This window comes from Erpetoichthys calabaricus, chromosome 10 (genome assembly GCF_900747795.2).
Source record: "Erpetoichthys calabaricus chromosome 10, fErpCal1.3, whole genome shotgun sequence".
In the NCBI taxonomy this organism is placed as follows: Eukaryota; Metazoa; Chordata; class Cladistia; order Polypteriformes; family Polypteridae; genus Erpetoichthys; species Erpetoichthys calabaricus.
Genome location: NC_041403.2, coordinates 84,422,722 through 84,440,118, shown reverse-complemented (window position 1 = coordinate 84,440,118; position 17,397 = coordinate 84,422,722). Strand labels below are relative to the sequence as shown.

General features: G+C 40.7%; 2 protein-coding genes across 2 annotated transcripts in view; one reads left to right on the top strand and one right to left on the bottom strand.

Moving 5' to 3' along the window:
* The window catches only part of ddah1 (dimethylarginine dimethylaminohydrolase 1), a 182,160-nt gene extending 180,369 nt beyond the window's left edge, over positions 1–1,791 (bottom strand). Inside the window, exon 1 of the mRNA XM_028811522.2 lies at positions 1,321–1,791. Within this exon, the coding sequence (XP_028667355.1) occupies positions 1,321–1,326 (6 nt within the window). The 5' untranslated portion in view covers positions 1,327–1,791. The remainder of the gene's footprint in view (positions 1–1,320) is intronic.
* A 1,110-nt stretch (positions 1,792–2,901) lies between these two features.
* ccn1 (cellular communication network factor 1) lies at positions 2,902–5,699 on the top strand. The gene is made up of 5 exons (XM_028811521.2): positions 2,902–3,083; positions 3,371–3,587; positions 3,900–4,253; positions 4,388–4,590; positions 4,699–5,699. The coding sequence occupies exons 1-5, from the start codon at positions 3,036–3,038 to the stop codon at positions 4,999–5,001; spliced, it is 1,125 nt and encodes a 374-aa protein (XP_028667354.1). The 5' UTR covers positions 2,902–3,035; the 3' UTR covers positions 5,002–5,699.
* Positions 5,700–17,397: the final 11,698 nt, after the last annotated feature.

Genomic DNA, 17,397 nt, shown 5'->3' with positions numbered 1-17,397 from the left:
ATGTATGTTTAGAGTGTAGCATGTGTATTCTACAAGGTTTCTTACCCAAAGGAGTCCAGTTGTTTGTTTATGAGAAGAGAAAGGTAAATATGTTTTGCTGTAATGCCTGCTTTGTTGTACAATAAAAGGCGAGATTGCCTTAACAGTGACATTTTCACAAAACTGGATTTAACAATGCTCAGACTAACAAAACATCAACACAACTGTACAATCTGAGGACACCGGTCAGCATCATTCATATGTTAAGGGATATGAATAACATCTGATAACATATTATTACAGGCCAACATCATTAAAAGGTTGATTGCATACCATAAATTTAAAAAAATGACTAAGAACAATGTAGGTTTTCATGATGCATTTTTGTTTATGTAATAGGCAATCATCTGTTTCGAATGGCACGTCTGATTCCACCTTATGTTTGCCATATGTGTTCTGTTTCAAAAACTTCAATTTTTCCTTGTATTATTTATGGAGTGCGTGGATTATACACTGGGTATTCCGTTTAGAGAAAATACGTAATACAGATGCCTCACTGTAAGAATGAGACAGCAGATTATTCCTGCATGCGCGCATTCATTCTTGCCTTTCCCAGTATCTCTTACTCCAACAAAGGGGCGTGTCGGCTTAATAAACAGCGCTATTACTATGTCCAGGGTATGACGAGCAACTTGTCCAGTCGTACTAGTGTACTCTTACTTATTTGCAAACTTAAAGATGTTGCAGCATATAAAAATATACCGCGACAACGTATGAACCACCCCAACATACACATACATGAATTCCTTCGTTTGGGTACATTAAAAACAAACAGTGACTGTAAACATTTAAGGACAGAAGAAGGGGCATCACTGACGTTATTGATGAGCACATACTGTGTGCTAGCAATTCCATAAGTAAAGCGACCAGCAGGACGCCAATCAGAAAACAATATCGCTTCACAATATTATGCACACTCACTATTTTTCTTAGCTATAGATGGGTCGTAGGTGATCATTGTGTGAGTACTGCTTACAGCGGGAGGCAGTTCCGTTCGCACTTGGTGCACCTGGGTGGGATGCCAGTCCATCACAGCGCACACTCACACCGTCTAACCAACACACATGTGAAGTGCGATGAGACTGCATGAAAAAGCACAAAGCGCACAAAGGTAATATCCGACCGTGAAAAGAAGCCAGGTCTCCGGAGACAACACTACACCACTCCACTCCGAAAAGAATGTATTAAAATTATGTGCGTGCGCGAGGGTTGCTAAAACTCTGAATAAAATATTCACCTTTAGGAACAAAATGATGTAAATTCGTACGAATCGGAACTCACCAGCATCTTCCCTAATTGAAATCTTCTTCAGCCACTTTGTACATCTTCTGCTTTTGCCGAATTAAACGACACGTGGAACCTGCACTCCGTGTTCTCGTCCTTCATCACGCTCGTAACCATTTTCGCTGGAATCTCGGTGTCTCTTACCGTCTCTCTCTGTCTATATCGCCTACTTTCAACACCGCCCAAACTCGGGCTCTTGCTCAGTTATTAATGACATCTTCGGTTTCTGATGAAATGCCTCCTCTGCCCTGAACTGAGGTGTACATTTTCAGAATCTCCGAGAACGCAAGGTTTTTTGAACTATAGGTGAAGTGGCCGACTAAAGCGATGTACTACAGGATTTTTTTCCTTCGACTGTACCACAAGCATTATGGAAAGTTGGACCCCTTCTTTTGTATATTTTTGTATTATTATAGTGATGGACAGGTTGCGTGAAAACTAAATTAAACCAAGAAACGGGAAAGAATTTCCTGTGAGGGAACGCGTTTAACAACCATTTAAGCTGTCAGGAATGCTTTGTGGTTTGCTAAGTGAGGCTGAAATATGTTAATAATCTCGGCTACTGCCATACCAAATATGGCAATATTGTTACGTCTGGAGTCTGCGCCTCCATCTGGAATCGCTTAGCACAAAGGCATACGGAGGAAAAGGGGCCAAAAATAGAAGCTCTAAACTAAACTCAACTTTATTTCCAAAGCCCCTGCTGGAAAATATTTCCGCGGCTGTTACTTCTGCCTCTCCAATGATAATAAAACAAGAAATGCTCAGATTTGATATGGTGATACGGAGTGATTTTTTTAAATAACATTCCAATCCAATCCCCCTCCCCACCCCATCTTGGAAAGAAATGTTTATACAAACATTAATTGACTTTTTGTGCCTTTTTTATTAATCATATTACGGTGGAACGATTCAACCAGGCGTCCCGTTTAGGCTTTGTTCCAGTAGGCGAGCCAGGCCGCTCCCCTGTATAAACACAGTTAAAATGGACTGAAGATACCGCGCTCACATCATCGGGGGTCCAGCAAAACAGGAAGGCCGATGCCCAAGTTCGTCTTGGATTGAGCAGAATGATGATTTTTGCTGAGCAACTGAGCAAATAAAGCTTGCATCGACGTCACCGCGCAGTCATACGTTAGCTCAGTGTTGGCGGACAACGTGACCCCGGGGGCTCTTACGCGTGGAAAGGGGGCTAAAAAAATGGCAAACAATTCTCACCGCAGCCTGACTTCTTCACGCCACTTTGCGGGACCTCGGGTTATCAGACATTCATTAACTTGCCCACGCAACCTCGAAGAGGTAGGTAACGCAGCTGAGTACAGATTACCTAAAAAACAAAAGTATTAAACTTTGTTTAAAATTGTTTTCATTGTATGGTGTATATCCAAAAGAAAGTGGAATATAGTTTGCAGGAAAATTTCATTTAAGGAAAAAAAAAAGTTAGACAGGGAGGTGCTTGCCTTGGACGGAAAACTCACCAAGAAAAATTCCTGAAATAGTTTCTGAAGTGTGCAACACACGGCCAAGGCTGACGTCACCGAAAGCACGCGCCGCGCTCCGCTATATAAGAGCGCGCTCAGCACTGGGCGCCTCAGCATACACTCGGGGAACGCGAGCGGTGGGGCGAGTTAAAAAGCAGACTTACTTTTATTTCCCCGAGACTTGGGACTTAGTGAAGTTTTCGGTTTATTTGTTAAAGCTAACTAGGAATCATGCTTCTTTCGTCGCTCTCACTGCTTCTCATTGGATTGCTCAACTCGGTAAGTTCACCATCTCAGTTGTTTTCAATCTGGTTGAAACCTGAACTTGGAAAAAATGATTGGCTGTAGGGGTTACTGAAAACAAGGAATATTAAAATTTTGTTGTTACTTTTTCTGCTAATGCTAAAAGATCTTAATTGGTTAATAAAAACGATCTGTTAGGCAGTGAACTTGGGGCTCCTCGGTATTACCCCTTAAATCGTGGTCAGATTATGTTACAAAGTGAAGTCTCTTTTTAAAGCTGATGATGGCACTTATGATGAATTCTGCATTTGTGTTGCCTACAGGCTGCCTCATCCCTCTGCCCCGCGCAGTGCCAGTGCCCACAGGAGGAGCCCAGCTGTGCTCCCGGGGTGAGCCTTGTCTACGACGGTTGCGGTTGCTGTAAGGTTTGCGCCCGGCAGCTCAATGAAGACTGCAGCAAAACAAACCCGTGCGACCACACGAAGGGGCTGGAATGTAACTTCGGCGCCAGCTTCGGTGCTTTCAGAGGAATATGTAGAGGTAAGCTACCCTTTGGTAAAAAATATGTAGCGATCTGTCTATAGACATTTAATCGATCGTAACTGTCAAGAAATGATTTCAGGCTGTTGGAATGTAACTTATCTAAGTTCAGTATGTACACGATCTGCTTAAGAAGAAAAAAAAAATGGCACTCCAAAGAAACTCATTGTTCCACTGCAGACTCTCCTGGGAATCTGAGGAATTTTATTTTAAATCCAGGCTGAGCATAGTAGAAAATAATGCAGTCTTTTTGTTTGGAAGTTTTTAGTTTCAAAATGACCGATTAAAATGATGCGTGTGTTTGCTTTTCAGCAAAATCAGAGGGAAGACCTTGTGAATACAACAGCAAGATTTACCAGAATGGGGAAAGTTTTCAGCCCAATTGCAAGCACCAGTGCACGTGTATTGATGGAGCTGTCGGCTGCATCCCCTTGTGCCCTCAAGAACTCTCCCTTCCTAACCTGGGCTGCGCTAACCCAAGACTAGTGAAGGTATCGGGGCAGTGCTGTGAAGAATGGGTCTGTGATGAGTACAAAGATACTGAACCCACAGAACAGACTGATCATGCCTACAGCAAGGAAAGTGAAATGGATGCATATGAAAATGAGCTTACCAACAAAAATGAACTGATTGCCCTATTCAAAGGAGGCCTGAAATCTCTGCCTGGTAAGTACTTTTTAACCTCCAGGAGAAAAACAAATAACTACAGCTTTGAATGCAGCTATGTTTTTATCATGCATTTGTAGCCATCCCTGGGTTAAAACGTGTTAACATGTCTTGTTTCACCTTGTGTCTTTCAGTATATAGGCATCAGCATCACTCAGTTATGCTTGAAAGTCAGAAATGCATTGTTCAAACTACCGCCTGGTCCCAGTGTTCAAAGAGCTGCGGAACTGGTATCTCCACCAGGGTAACCAATGACAACGCAGACTGCAAACTAGTAAAAGAAACGCGCATCTGTGAAGTCCGTCCTTGTAGTCAAGCAGCGGCTGCTACTCTAAAAGTATGTGTAATTATCATGTTACTTTAAATACAATTCTTCTGTATTGATCAATTTTAAAGAAAAATTGTCAATCAACCTTCAACGTATTTTTAATTGTTTATCTTTCAGAAAGGAAAAAAGTGCACTAGGACAAAGAAATCAAATCAGCCTATCAACTTCACATACGCAGGATGTTCCAGTGTGAAAAAGTACCGGCCAAAATACTGTGGGTCTTGTGTGGATGGAAGGTGCTGCAGTCCTCAACAGACGAGAACTGTAAAGGTCAGGTTCCGCTGTGAGGATGGAGAGACCTTCAGCAAAAATGTAATGATGATTCAGTCCTGCAGGTGCAGCTTTAACTGCCCACATGCCAATGAATCCTCCTATCCCTTCTACAGGCTGTACAATGACATTCACAAGTTTCAAGATTAGTTTGAGGGGATCAAAAAATCCATTGTGGAAAAAAAAAAGATTTTTTTTTTGAATTCCAGAATATTTAAATAAGGGATGTGACATACAGAGTCCTGTATGACTCCTTTCAGATGAAATTCCCACGGAATTAAGGACTAAACAAAGACTGAATGAAGTGCACTGTAAAGCTGGAAGAATGACAGCATCATTTTGATTATTTTCTTTAAAGTACGCTTCATAATATTGGAGCTTTATTTTGGCTTCGTTCTGGAGCTATTTGTAGTTATGTTTAGGCTATATATAAAATGTGGTTAATATCATAAACTTTGTATATTTGGTTATTTAGGCCCAACACATGATTTCAGTGGTAGAGTTTTTAGTAAATTTGTGTACAATCTCAGTAACTCAAGTAAAAATGCTAAAATTGCACTTGTCTTCCCTGAAATAAGCAAGTGATCACATTCCTTCTTACTGTGAGCACACAATGGTGTTCATATATGTGGCAGCTATTAAAAACAAAAGAAACTCATCCACTAGGGACTTTGAAAACAAACGTACAAACTGTTAAAACAATGAATGAATGTTTTTTTTTTTTTATTTTATTTATCGACTTGTAGCTACTTTCATTTGAATATACAAGTGTATATTGTCATACTGGAATAAATTGTAAAAAGGATTTAATTTTATATGCTATAAATAAAAAAGAATTTATTTATGAATTTGGTTGTCAGTTTTTTTTTTTTATTGGATTAAGTACAATGTTGCAATTTTTTTAACTAATACATTACATTGAGGATTGCAACTGAAGTGAGTTATATTATATAAGGGAGTGTGACGTGTGCCTGTTTCTAGCATTATACTAGGACTTCTCTAAGTTAAGAAGTAACAATGAAAATTTCTTTATCATTTTGCTGAGAAGCACTCTTGCCAGAAACACACTAATATTCCTATAAGTCCTAAAGAACAATCTGTTAGATTGATGTACCCAAAGGAATATTGCATTTATTTCAAATGTTTTTGTTATTCCACCAAAAAAAATAAACTTGCACAGTAATTCCCAAGCCCGACAGTCTTCACGTGTCATAAGCCAAAAAAGCAACCAGGTAAGAACAGGATGTCCTTTCTGTTGATAATTAAATGAGATATACTGTGCTGGAAAATTAATCCTGTAAAATATATTATTAAGAGTACACTTTGTAAGGCTTGCCATCAGTCAGCTGTTATTTAACAGAAGGTATTATGATGAAGAGTAAACCTTTTCTGTTCTTATATAATGTCAAGTAGTTTCCACACTCCATCTGCATTTTGATTTAAAAGAGCTGTATGAAAAGAATGCCATTCTCAAGTCTCTAGGAGGCAGTTTACTCTCACTAAATCAGTCGAAGCAATGGTTTTCACTAATCCTAATAACCCAGCGATTAAAAGTAAACATAGTGATAAGAGGGGAGGTATGCCAAGAATTTCAAGTACTTCTCCAATAGAGACTGAAGGCCAGACAAAAGCTACTTTCATAATTAAATTGCTTTTTCCTAATTATACAGAGCATATCTGTGAGATGTGAATGAGGTTTGCCTGCGCAGGGGGGTTGGAGGCGAGATTCCTGGCATGCCTGCATATGGCCTAATTTCCTTAATCTGACGAACATAAACAGGGTGAACGCATTCACAATGACGTACCACAGGAGCTGAAAGCCTTTTTTATCACTAGCATTCTGTTTGACAATGACTTTGGTAAGCCAAATGTTTCAGTTAACAATTTCTTGGCTTTTTTTAATGTCTTGCATTTCATGTAAAGGCTGAGAAGCCCAGCTTAATCCTATTTTGTGAAACAGTCCCGCTGACAATATTATGTAAATTGGCATTTGCTGCTATTGAAGCGGTTATTCGATGAATTGAAGCCACAGTTTGCTCTTGATAAAGATTAGCTTCTGGTTTATGTTCAGCAGTTGCAGGTTTTGAACCAGGTAATGGAATGCAGCAGGAAATGGACAACCTGATGGACAGCAGATGTTGGAAAATATCTCAGTCCAAGTTAGTGTCTTTCTAAAAATACTTTTTACTCTTTGTTTTTTTTTATCACAAAAGGAGAGCAAGACTCATAATCCAGGTCATGGTCATGCACAAACTACAGATAATCCGTTCTAGTTCGCCTACGAAAACAAAGAAGCAGATGCTACAAAGAGCCAAGTAATCAACTCTTTTATAAGAGAAAATATTTGCTCTGCACTAAACCTGAGGTGTGACTTAAAGAGGCGGGGGACTGAAAGTGACCGATAAGAATCAGAACACAATAGCATTGTCCACAAGAGGACAAATAACAGCCCCTGAAGCACATTACGGCCCAAATACACCTGTCTTCATAAAAACCTTTGTCATTCAGCAACCACTATACGCATTCATAAAGCAGTAGTCCTTCAGAAACTACCATCTGGGAGGTGATGGTGCACCATTCCTTCCCACAGGTTATTTCCAGCCCTATTTTTGATCTGCTTCCTCACCATTAGCAGAAAACCGAGGTAATGCATGTATTTAGTGACATCTTGTGGAAAAAGTGAAAACTACTCCTCAAAGTCAAGGGAGGCCTGTCCTTTTCACCTTCATGGCATACATTGAAACTGTCTCAATAAAATAAGTTACGCTTAGAAAAACCATGCGCAAATGTTAAAAACACAGATTAAAAATGTGCATTTCATCTCTTTTTGACTATATACAAAACCTTAAGATGATGTTGCTGAAAGGGCAAACATCACATTTTTGACTATGAAAACTTGCAAATTTTAGCAACGGGTTGCATGTTAGTCAGACAATTAAAAATTTCTCCGTGCCGAGTAGATCTGACGCTAAACTTGAACATGAACAGGTGGCAAGGAAACTGGCTTCTGTTGCAGACTTTTTGCCAGGTCTATTGTTTTAGTGCCCTTCAGAAGACAAATGGTGTCTCTGTTTCATTTTCCACAGGAAACATCTCCATTTCGATTTCAAAATATTCATCTGCTTCAGGAATCATCTGCTTCCAATGCTGCAGGAATGGGGAATGAAAAAAATTGTTTTGACACGACTGGAATGTTTGATGTGTATCTGATCAAAATAATAAACATAATATACTTTGCAACTTCTACAAGAACAATCAGCACTTATCCACAGTATCTACCCATTCTATGGGTGGAAACAAATATGCATACACAGGGAGAGCATGCACAGATAGATAGATAGATAGATAGATAGATAGATAGATAGATAGATAGATAGATAGATAGATAGATAGATAGATAGATAGACAGATACTTCACTTTCACTTTTGATTCCAATATGCAATGCAGTATCACTGACAACCCGATACCAAAATTTGGCATTATAACATCAGTTAAATATTTCATTCATTGATATTTCAGTATCTCGCTATGTAATATAGTGGTATTGTTGACATCCTCCAACATTCACATTTGTTAACGTATTCAGAAATGTTGAGGACGCTATGTTTTATAAATTTTAATGTAAGATAAATGTGTCGTGTTTGGAATATCCACAATTCCTGTAATTGGAAAGCCCAGTTGACGATAACCCATAACTAATACACAACCTGTTCAAATATTTATGCTGTTTGATTTCCAGTTGTAGGATTTCAATTCAGAAGAAAGTAATATTTGTACATCCTGTACCCAGGGGTGCAAATAAGGGGAGTGCAGAGGGTGCATCACATGGGAGACATAAAAAGCCTCACTGTCTCTTATGAGGACTTTGTCTTCAAGGCCCCCCTACCCATTGATCTTCAAGGAGGGGCAGATTAAGGTACATCACTCTGTTTTCAAAGGAGTTTCCCCTCTCCCTTTGATTTTGCAGATTGTTAAAAGGTAATCCCCTTCTTAATTATTGGGTTAAAATACAGTGCTCTGTCTTCTCCTCTGCAAGCGCACAGGACTAAAGTACATCGCTGACTAAGATGCATAGCTCAGTCTTGGTTACCTACTTCAAAACAGCTTGTTGCGCCCCTACCTGTAAATAAATGTGAAATCAGGTCTTTGGCTGCATTAAACTAGAAGATATAACATTAAAGGAAGTTGTCGTAATATGGCGTAATCTTGTTTAACATGAGGCGTTAATGCTGTGTTCTTAAACCTTCAACTTACCCATCTCCACTGCAGTTGCTGCTTAGCAGTTCATTTAAAACTTCAGTTAATTTGGGATCGGATGAACCATCTTGGCTTGCACACAATTGTAAGTAGTCATAGCAAACAAGCAGCTGAGCTGACCACTTCTACACTTTGAAGCTGCTATAGTCCCTCACTCACAGCACATTCATTTCTTACATTATTGCCCCATTTTTGGAGTAATTTAAAGTATTCTTCTTTTAATTTTCATCTCCACCCCTTTCTGCTATTTTGAAGACATTTCTCCAGCTCTTCCCTCATCTGTGACTCACACTTCCAACTTCTTAGCTTTGGTTAGGCAAACAGGCAGAGGATAATGTGAAGCAGAAGGTGCACTGAGGTCACAGCTTGGACCACTCACATCATGTCTGCTGGCATCTCTGCATTAAGAGCTAGTGGAGCTCTGCTCCCCCCATCTCCCAGAAAAGGCCGCTGTTGTGCAAAAAAAGAAGTAGCAAACGTACCTCAGTAATTTAACAGATTGGTAAAATGTTGATAGCAAACTCAATCTAGATGTCATTTTTCCACTTTTCCATGTGCAGTAATAAACATTTTTATATATATATATATATATATATGTTTGTGTGTATTTTGGGGTTCAGATTATGATGTTTATTTTACGTTTTGGAATCAAGACTATGGAAGTCCACTTAGTTCACATCTTTTTTTTCTTTGTTTACTCAAAAGGCATTTTGAAAGTCATGTAACCCTGATTGTTATGCCAATGACATAGTGAATGTGACACAGCAAATATGGTGGCAATTGCACTATACAATAGCCCTTGAAGGATAAAATTCTTTACAAAAAATGTATCGTGTTAGTTATGTTCGTTTCACATAGACCCCAGCAGTAGGATTTGAATCTTGGTTACAATTTTATTTTGACCCCTGACTCATGATTGTTTATTCTTGGTTTTAATTTTCTTTGCCCCTCAGACTCATAATTAATGTCTTGTCCCTTACTTTTCTGGTAGCCTGGTTTGATCTGACCAGACATTTTGACCCCTGCTTTCTCTGACTTTGCTTTGCTTTTTGTTTTCTTCCCCTGATAGCCTTTGTGCTCATAATAATACTCTCGCACACACACATCTTTATGTCCAGAACAGCATGATGTCCTCACTTCAATTTCTTACCTACATCAATGTTTCTTTATGGAGAATGTGAAATTTTCTTTATGCCAGCCGCCAATTCCCGAACTCTCGGCTGCTTCTAGACATATCTTTACTTCTGGGTGTGCATGTACAGCCTGAAGTTTTCAGTTCTACATTGGAGCTTGCAGGAGAGAGAGATCTCGTAAGTGATCCATTGGTTGCATGAACTTGTGCACATCGCTATTTTGGAGAAGTCATCATCACTATCGTAAATCATGTTGATTACGTGTCTACATTAGATTTAGAAGTTTGGACATTTAACAAAAATTGGAAATTTGTGAATATTCACTTCCATTTCTACAATGAGATTTTTTCTATTGGATCTCCTGACTGGGCGGCACAGTGGCGCAGTAGGTAGCGCTGCTGCCTCACAGTTAGGAGACCCATGTTCGCATCCAGGGTCCACCCTGCGTGGACTTTGCATGTTCTCCTCGTGTCTGCGTGGATTTCCTCCGTGGACTCTGGTTTCCTCCCACAATCCAAAGACATGCAGGTTAGGTGCATTGGCGATCCTAAATTGTCCCTAGTGTGCCCGGGGTTTGTTTCCTGCCTTGCACCCTGTGTTGGCTAGGATTGGATCCTGCAGACCCCCATGACCCTGTAGTTAGGATATAGCGGGCTGGATAATGGATGGATGGATGGATCTCCTGACTTACATTCACTCAACCAGGCTCTGCCTCAGACCACCTTCATTAACTTCCTCCAATGCAATGAGCCAACATAAGCCAGCGTTCTTCCAAACTTTGCTGGAAGCCACATGCCCAGGCAAATGGATTTAACCAGAAGAACTGGTCAAGTACATTCTACTCTTCAAGTGCTTGATCATCTCCCTCACTTTCATTCACACATGCGCTATGCATGGTGTCCCAGGATGACTTCATGCCTTCTGACTGTGTCTCCCCTTCAGAATTTTCTTACCAAAAACACCACTCATCACATTTCTCTTCTCTCCTTCTCACTTGCTCTGTCAATCTCCTAGATTGTGCCATGACAGGACAGCCCACCTATATGTGTCACATGCGCCCCAGTGGTCAGTACATCCCTGGTCCTACTCAATCATTATACATACTCACGTGAAGGGGACACAGACAAGAGTCATTTACTCAACATTCTGTTGTTCAATGGGCTTCCTACAACAGTTTTTATGTAGCAGTGCAAGCCAGCATTAAAAACAAGCTAATTATACCCATTTTTGATTGCTTTAAATTGTTGGTTTGAATATCTCCATCAAAGTCACATAAGTTGCTTGGCCTCAAAGTGCCTAAATCTATTTACACAATTAATGTTTCATAAGAAGCTACCTGCTTCAAAAAGAAGACATTCTAAGGTCTGAAAAAGATCATGCCTTTACACTAGGCTACCCACGTGCCTGACAAGTGCCTTCATGGCCAGTAGTTCTCAAAGTGCTTAGGAAGGAGGACCAATGTGCCGAAGTCAAAGACATCATAAACACCAATAACAATATTTATTGTACTATGTTTACGAATATAAAATGCAGTAACATTTCAACCAGTGACCTTTAATAACCCCTTAGCCACAGCAGGCACACAGATGGAATGGCAGACCAAGGCCAGGGATGGGTTCTACAGAAGGACATCAGGGCGAATTTAAAGGAGACTCTGGTGCAGTCACAGGAATACTGGAAAAGAAGAGACAGCGAGTGTGAAGAAGTACCGAAGGGGAGGTAGGGAAGGAGTTGTAGATGAATGCCCGATACAAGTGCACCCAGTACATGGGACTCAGATTTAGACAAGACTCTAAAGTCTACAGGCTCCCTGAAATTTCTGAACTCAGATTTTCTTTGGGTTCCTGAATTTTTCACCACACAGATTGGGACAAGAGGACAACAGCAGAGCAGGAAGTAGTGGAATTGCGGCAAATCCTATATTGTATGCAAGAAAGTCTGATTGAGCATTCCAAGGTTGGTAGTTTTAAAACTATTCCTCTCTGTTACCAAGAGTGGATACATTCACTCAGGAGTGCAGAAGTCAGGCAGAAGCCCTATTGTTATAAATAAATATATCCATAAGTAAGTACAATACATAACAGATTAACATACTGTACCAGACCAATATGAGCATCACCAAGCTCAGATGGGGTGACTTTCAGACCACATTTCAAGACACTCTGTTGTAGGGACCACTGCACAAAACCTAAAAAATGATGAGAAATTAATGTTTTGTTGCATGAAAATAAATAAATGAGCATCACAGTACTACTTGTGTGTCCCATAGGGTCAGTCTACACCGAATTGGGTGGGGTGGCTTCTCCTCCAAACATCACATTAATTATTTCCTGTCTCTTTCTCTCAATTTACCTCTATCTCCATGTCGGTGACTGTTTACCCACAACACACTTCTTGTTTATAGACTACACTGGCCACTGGCAGGGTGTGAGCCTGGCTGGGGTGCCTCAACCACCGTCCTAGTTAGCACAACACAGTGCCAAGCTGGACTTGGCAGAGGCTCTCCTGTTCCTGAAAATGCAGTCTCAAAGTCAGGTGTCATGTACCGCCTGGACAAACAGGGACAAGTCATTGGTCACACATTGAGCAGCCTCTTCTAAAATGTTTGCAAAAGCATCTTGATGTAGATCATCTTTACCAGTCTTAAGGTTGAAATAACACAGGCCTCCCACACTTTACATAAGAAAAAAATATTTCTGTAAAGCCATGAGGATAATGAAAGTCCATATTAGTGCACAAGAGAAAGATACTTGGGCAGCATGGTGGCGCAGTGGTAGCACTGCTGCCTCGCAGTAAGGAGACCTGAGTTTGCATGTTCTCCCCGTGTTCCTCCCACAGTCCAAAGACATGCAGGTTAGGTGCATTGGCGATCCTAAATTGTCCCTAGTGTGTGCTTGGTGTGTGGGTGCATGTGTGTGCCCTATGCTGGCTGGGATTAGCTCCAGCAATACCCCCGTGACCCTGTGTTAGGATATAGCGGGTTGGCCAATAACCGACTGACTGAAAGATACTTTGTCCCCCACAGAGACACCTTTATCCAAAACTGCCATGTAAATTCTGTGTAAAATGTGTAGGAACACAGTGGTCTGCTCTGCTGGGTTTAGGAGCTAATTCAGTATTTCCATTGCAAAAACATTAGGAGGACAGTGATGTAAATGGCAGTCACTGCCAAGTTTCTGTCAGGGTGTGGAATCCAGCACGCTGATCCTGGGGCTGGTTCAAGAAGTTAATCAGTATGAAAGAAAATTCCGATTGGATCTCAAATGCAGGCGGTGATGCAATTGTCTGATCAGAGTGGGCCTATCCCCCCCTGATTCTTACACAAGCATCTGCCAAGAGATGGGATTAACGAGAGGAAAATTACCCAAAATGGACCACTGGGTTTGCCTTAATGTTCTCACAGGAGGGAAAAGACGAGAGCAGTACATGTCACCCTTCAATAAAGCACAATGCAGGCTTGTGGCACTTTAATGTTGGATCACCAATGTCACTTCTGTGCAGCAGAAACTGTTGTGAGGCACCAGTAGGAGCTGAAAGATGGCTAGGAAGGTTTGAACGTGTTTGTCACATTTCAGGGTCATAGGGTGGCATCAGGTTAAAGGTAGGAAACCAATCCTGGAATGGATGCCACTTCATCATAGGCGAATAAAGGGCCATCAGTTAGCCTAATGTGCCCACTTTTAGCATGTAAGTGAAAAGCTACAAGAACACAGAACATGTAAATGCTATACAGGCAGTGTATTGCTTGGGAGTTGAAACTAAGCCTTGTGGAGATGTGAGGAAGCAGCACTAGTCAATGTACTGACCAATGTACTAAAGACCAGGCTTTCTGGAACAATGTGCTCCCAACAGATGAAATAACAATAAGAGTTGTTTGGCCATAGTGCAGGGGTAGGCAACGTCGGTCCTGGTGAGCCGCAGTGGCTACAGGTTTTCATTCCAACCCAATTGCTTAATTAGAAACCAATCATTGCCAATCTCAGACCTTATTTAATTTTATGGCTTGTTAGTCTGTGCAATGTAAGGCTCTTATATCGTAGATTTTTTTCCTTTCCAAGGATATCATCCAAATGATATGAAGCCTAAAACAGATCATTTTCAGTCTGTCACATTTTTCTATTAAGTGTTTTATTAAATCAAATAGTGCATGATGAACACACACAGATGTAACTGGAAAAAAGCTAGCTGGAGAACTGCTGGCTGCTTTGTCTTTTACATCTTATTGCTAATAAGGAGCATTTAAAACACTGAATGCAGCAGTTTAAGATTGAAATAAGCAATTAAGGTTGGAGAACCTTAACAAGCGAGACCACTAAAATGAAGCATCAAAATGTCACTTAAGCAATATGTGCTTCATCAGCAATAATTGAGTTCTCGTTAAGGAACTGGGTTGGAACAAAAACCTGCACATACTGCGGCTCACCAGGACCGACGTTGCCTACCCCTGCCATAGTGGATATGTTTGGCCCAAACTGAAGAAAGCATTTTAGGAGAAGAACCTCTTATCAACTGTGAAGCATGGAGGTGGAAATATTATGGTTTGGGCTTGCTTTGCTGCCTCAGAGACCTGGGCAGCTTGCAGTCATCAAATCAACTATGAATTCTGCATCATATCAAAGTGTGTTTGAGGAGAATGTTAGGCCATCTTTCTGAAACTTGATGTTAAATTGGAAATTCATCTTTCAACACAATAATAATCCAAAGCACATTAACAAATCCACCCAGAAATGGCTCAGAAAGAGGAAATGGAGTTTTACAAACGGGCCTAGTCAAGGCCCCATTTTAAATCTCACTGAAATGTTGCATTTGTAATGGGCAGTAAATGCAAGAAGACTGATAAATATCTTGCCACTGAAGGGATTTTGCAAGGAGGAGTGGTAAAAATGTTCACCAAGTTAATGTCAGAGACTGATGGGCAAGAACACATTTCTGCTAACGGGGTCAATACCATCTTCTGAGGCCAATATCCTGCTTACTTTTTCCCCAGTTGACCATTACAACTACTGATTTTTTTGTTGAATACAAGTCTATAAACTTTATCTGAAGACACTGTTTGCATGAAGATTTACTGTTTTTCTGTACAAATATGAACCAGTGAACCGAACACTCACATATTGGAGATGTAGAAAGTAAAAACGTACAACATGATGGAGGGAATGTGCAGTCCTGATAAGGGAAGTGACTCAAAACCAACTGAAATATTAAACTGTAAATGGCATGAATAATTTGAAGTCACACTAAAATCCCTTTGGTGCATATAGTCTATATTATATAGCCCGTTTTATTGTGTCCATCATTAAAAACACCTACCATGTCCAGGATAGGAGACTGGCTCATGGTCATATGAAAGTGCTGATCAGCATGGCTTAGTGGTTCAGGCACTGGACTACAAAGCACAAAGCTGCAGCTTCATATTTCACCATTAGGTTTCTTAATTTCACGGTCATTGGTTGTTCAATATATCTGTTTTCATAACATGATATTTAATGATGTTGCTTACAGAAATATGCCGTACAAACCAAAGGTTGTCTCTTTGCACTTCATATTTTTTGGGCGTACTTCATGCCTGTACCACTGAATTATACTGCAGACATTCCATCTGATCCATGGTGCCGAGTACCAGAGGAGGAATAGCTAAACAAAAATAAGCGAAGTCGCCAAGAGGGAAAGAAAACACAGAAAGTGTCAGTCAAGACTGTTTCCATCCGAGCCTGCCACCATAAATAAAATCTGACGGCCTTGGGGAACGGGAAGAGCTGCAGTGAGGTTTACGACCCATAAAGGCACAAGAGCGCTTTGTGAGAAAAGTCAGGCGCGTCATGATGGATCTGCACTGGCAGAGGGAGTACAGCATTGGGTGGGGTGACGTTGTATGACGAGGCCAGCTGGGTGGCCCTCACCAGGGGCATAGTAGTGGCTTACCATTCGGTCACAACTAGGAGGCTTTTTGGCTCAGTGAGCTGTTCAGAAGCAGCAGTTGAGAAGAGTTGCTAAATGAGCAAAATTAAAAGCACTGCACCTAGCAAATACAGAGACCCGAAGGGAAATCCAGGCACAAAAATGATGATGGGGGTCTCAAATCTTTGTGGAAGATTCCTTAAATCATATTATTTTGAAAGCAGATCGAAAAATCACACTTAGAGAGGGACACAAAACAGGAGCAATACAAGAAAAGCAGACCTCCAGACATTATGACGGCATAGCGGTTAGTGCTGCCACCTCCAAGCCCCAAGAATAGAGGTTCAGTCCTTACTGTATCTACACTGGTTCCTCCCTCATCCCAAAGCAGTACATGTGCCTCAAATTCTTTGGATTAATAATGCCAACTGCTATCCCCAGTTGCCCTCTGATTCCTGTAGGGGGCAGCCTTTTTAATCTTTACTTCAGCTTAGGTCTGGCATCTTATAAAAAGGGTGACAGGGCAGATCCAAGCAACTATAGGCCAGTAAGCTTAATATGTATCACAGGCAAATTAATGGAAGGATTTACTAAGGATGAGATTGAGCAACACCTGGCAAGGACAGGAGTTATTCTGGACAGTCAGCATGGGTTCAGAAGAGGGAGGTCATGTTTTACTAAAATGCTAGAATTCTATGAGGAGGCAACAAAAGGAGGTTATAATATTTTTTATCTTCACTTTCAGAAAGCATTGGATAAGGTGCCACATGAGAGGTTGGGCATCAAATTAAAAGAAGTGGGAGTTCAGGGTGATGTTTTTAGATGAGTGCAGAATTGGCTCAGACACAGGAAGCAGAGGGTGATGGTGCGAGGAACCTCATCAGAGGTGTTAAGAGTGGTGTTCCACAGAGGTCAGTGCTAGGGCCGCTGCTATTATTAATATATATAAATGATTTATATAGCAATATAAGTAACAGGCCGGTTAAGTTTGCAGATGATATCAACATAGCTGGATTAGCAGATAATTTTGAATCCGTTATATCATTACAGAAGGATTTGGATAGCATACAGGCTTGGGCAGATTTGTGGCAGATGACATTCAATGTCAGTAAATGTAAAGTATTACACATAGGTTTGAATACACAATGGGAGGGCTGAAAATTGAGAGTACACCTTATGAGAAGGATTTAGGAGTCATAGTGGACTCTAAGCTATCGACTTCCAGACAGTGTTCAGAAGACATTAAGAAGGCTAACA